Source organism: Dermacentor andersoni, chromosome 11 (assembly GCF_023375885.2).
Source record: "Dermacentor andersoni chromosome 11, qqDerAnde1_hic_scaffold, whole genome shotgun sequence".
Taxonomy (NCBI): Eukaryota; Metazoa; Arthropoda; class Arachnida; order Ixodida; family Ixodidae; genus Dermacentor; species Dermacentor andersoni.
In genome coordinates this window covers 108,159,773-108,166,323 of record NC_092824.1, presented here as the reverse complement: position 1 = coordinate 108,166,323, position 6,551 = coordinate 108,159,773, and the positions used below count along the sequence as shown (strand labels likewise).

General features: G+C 48.3%; 1 protein-coding gene across 1 annotated transcript; it reads right to left on the bottom strand.

The window, feature by feature from the left end:
- Positions 1-611: 611 nt before the first annotated feature.
- LOC126539602 (nucleoredoxin-like protein 2) lies at positions 612-6,105 on the bottom strand. Its single transcript, XM_050186489.3, has 4 exons — positions 5,996-6,105; positions 4,216-4,473; positions 2,763-2,866; positions 612-817 (listed from the first exon to the last, which is right to left on the bottom strand). Exons 2-4 carry the CDS (start codon positions 4,402-4,404, stop codon positions 673-675), a joined length of 438 nt encoding a protein of 145 aa, XP_050042446.1. The 5' UTR covers positions 4,405-4,473; positions 5,996-6,105; the 3' UTR covers positions 612-672.
- Between the last annotated feature and the right edge of the window lie 446 nt (positions 6,106-6,551).

Here is a 6,551-nt window from a genome sequence, read left to right as displayed (position 1 = left end):
GTGGTTCTCAAAAGCTTCGCTGGACACGCACTTTCGCAGGGCCGGGATGGCGAGTCAGTATTAAGGCGAAAACCTTAAGTGGCTCGTTGTAATGGCTCATGCGCGGAAAAAGCGGCGTCCAGTCCAGTGAGACAAAAGATATCATCGTCAGGAATGGCTCAAACCCCCGTAAACCAGCAAAGATGCAACTGCTGAATATGAATGAAGAAACTAAAGAAAGATGGAAGGTGTATATTCAAGTACGCAGTAACGTACTTTCCAGGACACATGCGTATTGCAACTTGCAATGCAAAGGAAAGAACCGCAAGGCGCTTACGTGGCCGTCTTATATAGCTATACAGAGCGACTAACCAGTGACATCAGAGAGCCACACACATGCACGTACATCCTACCTTACGTACAACAATCCAATACCTCAGTGACGTTAGAGCACCACTAGCACACGTTCTAAGGGGTGATTACACAACACAAGGAAAGAAAGAAAAAAGCGAAAGAAGGAAAGACCCAACGAAAGAACGAACAAAGCAAGAAAGCACGAGAACATCGCGACACAGTATGCGCCATTCGTTTTCCTAGCTGATGCGCTCGAATTATATATATATATATATAAAAAACAGAAGCCACGACATTTATTTGACTTGACGCTAGCGTTCGCCTTCCATCCTCGCACGTTCATATGCAGCTCAGCCAGTCCTTGAACGCCTGGCAGCCCTTGATCTGGACGTCGGGCCGGCCGTTGGCGCACACCAGTGATCCGTCCGCACTGACCACGACCAACGTCGGTATGCCGGAGACCTTGTACCGGGCCTTGAGAATGCTGCCAGAAAACACAAACGTACAGGTTTGCGTGGATATTCAGATATTTTGTACTTCACCCAAAGCTGCCTCGACTTTGGCAGCCCTGGTGTCACGAGGGGTAGCATACGAGAGTTTATTCGGGCAGTTGCCTGCTACTGAGATCACGTGTACTACGCGACGCCATTTGTTGCCGTAAGCGGCATTGGTTAACACTCCCCAAGGCTTATCGTGAACGCGTACACGAGTACCGAAAAGATGTGCGGACAGGAGGACGGCGGCCGGGGCGGCTTAATTGATAGAGCACCGCACTTGTGATGCGGAGATTGGAGTTTCGGCTCCCCCCTGTAGCAAGTGGTCTTTTCATCCACTTTCATTTCCCTCTTTCTTAGTACTCCTACGTGTCAATTAAACGTAACAGTATGATTTCCTATATGCTTTCTCTGGTTATCAATGTCTGTTTTCTTCATGTGGTTGTAACTACAACATTACTTTTCTACAACAATATTTTTTGGAGACCCTAAGCAATCCAAGGCGTCTCCAAAGCCATTCTCGTTAGGTGCAGATGCGAGACGCGTTATAGAAATGTCGATAGCTGATAGCGCCTAGCAGAAAAATTAAATGATATTCACGGCCGAGGATTTGCTGGAGCTGCGCTCCTACAATGTTTCATGCTGCAACAGTAGTGCGCTGTCGGGAAACAAATCGCTGATTGCTGTGACAGCTACTTGCCAGGCATACAGGTAGCTCGGATACAAGCTGCGTGCTTTGCAAAGCCTGCAGTTCCCATTGCAGCGTAACAGGGCAGGTTTCGACACAAATCAAAATGAGGGAATAAAAAGTACCTAATTTTAGTGCCGAGCTTGCAGATCGTGCACGCATGATCCCTCTTAGGCGTTTTCTCGGTGACTACAAGTCGCGCATAAATTGATGTGATCTGTGATCAACGTCAGGGTGACGGCCAGAGGGATGTATCGGCTCCGTTATCAATACTTCTCAAACTTGCTGAGTGCAGTTCTATGCTTCTGCAAAATACAATGCAGTCCGTCTTTATCGATAAGAGATTGACCATTTTATGAATGAGTGTTGCCTACAGGCCACAAATAAGCTAAAAATTCTTGTTGAGTTTCGGTATTGCATGTGTACGCTGTTTCTAGCTACATGTGTTTGGTCAATAGCGAATGACAGACAGCGAGCCTTATTTGTTGGTTTAGAGCAGGAATAGATGACAAAGAAGCAGTTTTGCGCGCGAACCGCTTTCTTTTGAAAGCACGCTCAGAGGAGACAGAACGAGATGCCGAGTAATATCCCCGGACTACAGTGGTGTCCCATCTTTAATTTAGAGCAGATATATTGTACACTTAGGTTTCACATCTGACCAAAACTGCTCGTATACAACTTGCAAACGAAGTCAAAGGTGGATTGGGATGAATCTTGCTTCCAGTGTTCCGTCTGCTGTTTCATCCTACTGCTGCACAAGTTTCCGCAGAACTATACATATTCTTTTCGTTGAACGTGCTCATTCTCGGCGTATATCGCACATTTAGGTAAAAATAAACATTTCCTTCAGGTATTTATATTTATCGTCCTTAAAGCGTTAAAAAGGCCCAATAATATGCTGCAAAGATCTAGCGCCGTGGCCGACTGGTGCGGAAATTTCTATGCGGCGCCGCCAACATTGTTTCGTTTTGGCCTGTTTTCTGGCTTATGATGCCTTCTGTCACGGTAAGAGTGTTTGCTTGTTTGTTTGCTTATTCGTTTATTGTATAAGTGTAATTTACTAATACAGCTGAACTTACTTTTCTCTTTAGTGCCCCTTTAACCTACATGTTACAGATATTAACGTGGTCAACCGCAGTCGCCGTAAATTTGCGATGTCTCAGAAAGCCGCACGTGCGAATCGAAGCGTTCGACCGGAAGCGTGTCGGAAAGTGCTCCCCGCATAAAAACTCCCCTGCATCACTCACGCCTGCAGCCCGTCGCCGTAGGGAAGCATAGGCCAGTCTTCGTGGTCGCTCCGCACGTAGGCGAGCATCTCTTCGGAGCTTTTATCCGATGACACGAAGATTACCTGCGTAGTGGAAGGGAGAGCGTCGGCTTTTTCTTCGCTGGCATGTCTTGAACTGAACCAACTAGACAGCCGAAGTAGTATAGGCGACTGTGAGTGACGTCACTGGTTGCGTCTGACCGTCGGGCAAGCATGAAGCGAGCGAGATCGCGTCAATCAGCGAGGCAGACTAAGGGCGTGGCAGATGCGCTCTTAATATAGGCTCTTCAGTTTTGCTTTTCTGTGTAACATCGGCCGCGAATCAACGCGCTGTAGAAATTAGCAGCGTCGAGTCTTCGTAATTCTGGAAGCCGTTACAAGCTCTTCGGATGGTACGCTTCACCTTGCATTGAAATCAATCGCAAGGCTCTTTTGGTTAGAAAGCAAATTAGTCTAATTTGCATAATTACCTGAGTAATTGCTACAAGGTCATTTTCTACTGCATGTCTTTGTAGTAAAAGCAATCAAAAGAAGGTGATTTAATTATCTCAGCTTCCCTAGTTCTATTTTTAAACAATGTCGAACACATTCCGTGAAGCACCTGGCATAGTCATCTGTATACTCAACCCGCCGTGGTTGCTTTGTGGATATGGTGTTGTGCTGCAAAGCACGAGGTTGCGGGATCGATTCCCGGCCACGGCGGCCGCATTTCGATGAGGGCGGAAACACCCGTGTACTTACATCTAGGTGCACGTTAAAGAACCCCAGGTAGTCCATATTTCTGGAGCCCCCAACTACAGAGTGCCTCATAATCAGATAGTGGTTTTGGCAATTAAAACCCCGTAATTTAATTAATCGGTATACTAAACTAAAAAATGTGGCGGGCTGTGTCCTCTGCAGAATATTGAAAAGAATCTAGAGAAGGTATCTAAATAGCCTAACTGCTAAATATAAACATCTCAAGCGCATAATTTCTTTATTAAAGCGAAGCCTTCATTTTTGGCGCCGTCTGATCGCTCGATTTCTCGTCGAGTAATCTGGGCAGATCCCAGAGGCTGTCTAAAATTAAACTGGACCGATCGCTGAGATGCTGTAATCAAAACTGGGCCGATCTCGGAGACGTTGTAATCCACGGTCGTGCGCGTCACGTGATGGGATCATGTGTGGTGGAGTCCTTGCGTCTCGCGCCACTGTATATTGACGGATGCGTCGCGCGCGTCTCCTTCCTTCGTCATTTAGTCGGTTTACGTGAAATTCCGCTCAACAAAATTTCTGGCGAATTTCAAGGAAGCTATATCGCTGTCGTTGGCAACCACATCGACGGCTTTGACGATAGCCGATAGGTCTTTTAGCTCCGTACGTTTGCTGGCCGCACTTAAATAGCCGATCCCCCGAGGTGTTCGTAATGAGCGACAGCAAAGCGACCCGCGTACTTCGATGGCCAGTCCGTCGTCCTTGGCCCTCCGGTAGGCGTCGGCCAGCAGCGGCGTGAAGGTGCGGCACGGCGGGCACCACTGTGCCGCGAAGTAGATGCACACGAGCCGCTTGTTGCGCAGCACCCCGTCGGCCGAGATGGTCGTGCCGTCTTTCTTGAGCAGCAACTTCCCCCGGAACAGCTCCATCGGCACGAAGACACAGCGGAAAGAGCTGGAGAGGGAGGGAGGTAAGGAGGGAGGGAGGGAGGGAGGCGGCTGCGGGGCAGAGAGAGAGAGAGAGAGGGGATATGAGGAAGGCAGGGATGCTAACCAGTGAAGGGGCAGAGAGAGAGAGAGAGAGGGGATATGAGGAAGGCAGGGATGCTAACCAGTCAAGAATCTGGTTGGCTTCCTAACGCTGGGGGAAGGGAGAAGGGGAACATGTTCCTATGGGTGGGCAGCGCAACCCGGACGAAAGACGAGAGGAAGTACACGATACGAGCGCGCGTAGGAACATGTTCAATCACAAACTCGCCCAGCTTGCCGTGTTAATTGAGAAGGGGAAGGTAGAGAATGGAGAGAGAGAGGGGCGTATAGAGGTGTGCACAGGCAGTACCTGAGTCAAAGCCGCTCATTCTGTGGTGCAGACATGGAATAAAAGGCGGTAGGGCGGCATTCAGATCACTTACGGCCCAACATAGTTCCATTTTGATGAACCTTTCTTTTCTTTAACTGCAAAGCCCAGTCTGACGTACTTTCTATGCTGAGGGAGACGCTTTACTCCGGTTTCTGCGCGCAGAACTTAACGAAAGCCCATAATAGCGTTCTTGATACGCTGCAGCCGCATTTGTTTTGTGGGCAGCCCAGGAAACTAATTATTAATGAATTGCTGTACTATTTCTACTGGTGCGAAAACTTGTTTGCACGATTTTACTCTACACGACCATAAATAAAGGGTGCTGTAATTTTTCTCGATGTGGAATGGTGTTTAGGCTTTGTGGAACTGACATATCTGGCCGCAGCTGCACACTTGCTCGCCTGCACGGACACGTAATGCAACGCTGAAGAAAGCAAAGCCGAGTTCCGGTTAACTTTCGAGGACAACCTCAGAAACCGAGCTCCGCAAGCGTTTAGCGCGAAAGACGGGGTGAGATAGATTATTGTAGGTGAGTGCGAAGCCGGGACTATAGTTGGTTGAGCAACATTCCGCCAGAGGCAAACAGCGCACCAAGTACAGGACAAACGACAGACAGCGCCTTTTGTCGTTGTCTTTTTATTTGTCATGCTGCTGGCGCTGTTCCTTCCTTTTGTTTTTCTTGGAGACATTGTGGTTTACAGAACTGTACGTCTCAAAGCTAACCAAGGGCTACGTGGGTGATGGCGTAACGAAATGATCTAGGTTTGCCTAAGCCACGTGAGGTTCTGGGCATGCCCAATTTTTTTTTCAAATACTCGGGAGTTGATGTTTTTCGTTTCTTTCGCCGTCATTATGAATCTGAATACAGACGCCGGAAGCGGGAACCGAATTCACGATCTCGCCGCCAACAGCATAACGCCATGCCCGCTGATGCCAATGTACACGTCAGGCAGCCTTTAATCAAAGGTACAAAAATCGAGTCTACCCATAAGCTCTGAATGTTACTTGACATTGCCAACGTTGGCAGGCGCACGCACGAAGCACATTGAGGCTTAAAGCTTCCTGATCGTCACAACTTGGGCGACATCTACGGCAACTTAAACGCGCTTTTTTTTTCCTTCTTTCTTTTTGCTTCGCTACCAGCAGATTTACGTGACTGACCTGCTCAAGAAATCGACGTGGTGAAATCTCCAAGCGCAGCTGAGCTCAGTGCACGCCCAGCGCTCCTTCCATCTTCTTCTACTTCCTCCTCTTATTACGCCTTGCCACGGTGCCGAGGTAGCAACAACAACCACCACTTTGTCACCGCTTCACTGCTGGAACTCCACTTTGGTGTCACGGTGTTTCACTGCACAAAGTCAGCACTTCCTTCCTCTTTTCTTCTATCTGTTCCCCCTTTCCCTCACCCCCAGTGTAGGGTAGCAAACCGGACGCTCGTCTGGTTGACCTCCCTGCCTTTCCTCTCTTTGCTCTCTCTCTCTCTGTTGCAAGGAAAATAATGTTGGAACTACCTCTTCGAAGCCTTGGCCTGGATTTAACGGAACCCGTTTATTCTTTCGTTTGGGGCATCGACTCTGGTATTCAGCCACAGGGGATGGTTGCTCCGCCGTCCAGGAGGTTCTAATCGAGACTAACGGAATGCCCTGTTAAACTTGAATCTCTTTTCTCTGTGTTTCTTGTGCTTTTATTTAGTTATTATTCGTTGTTTCTGCTATCA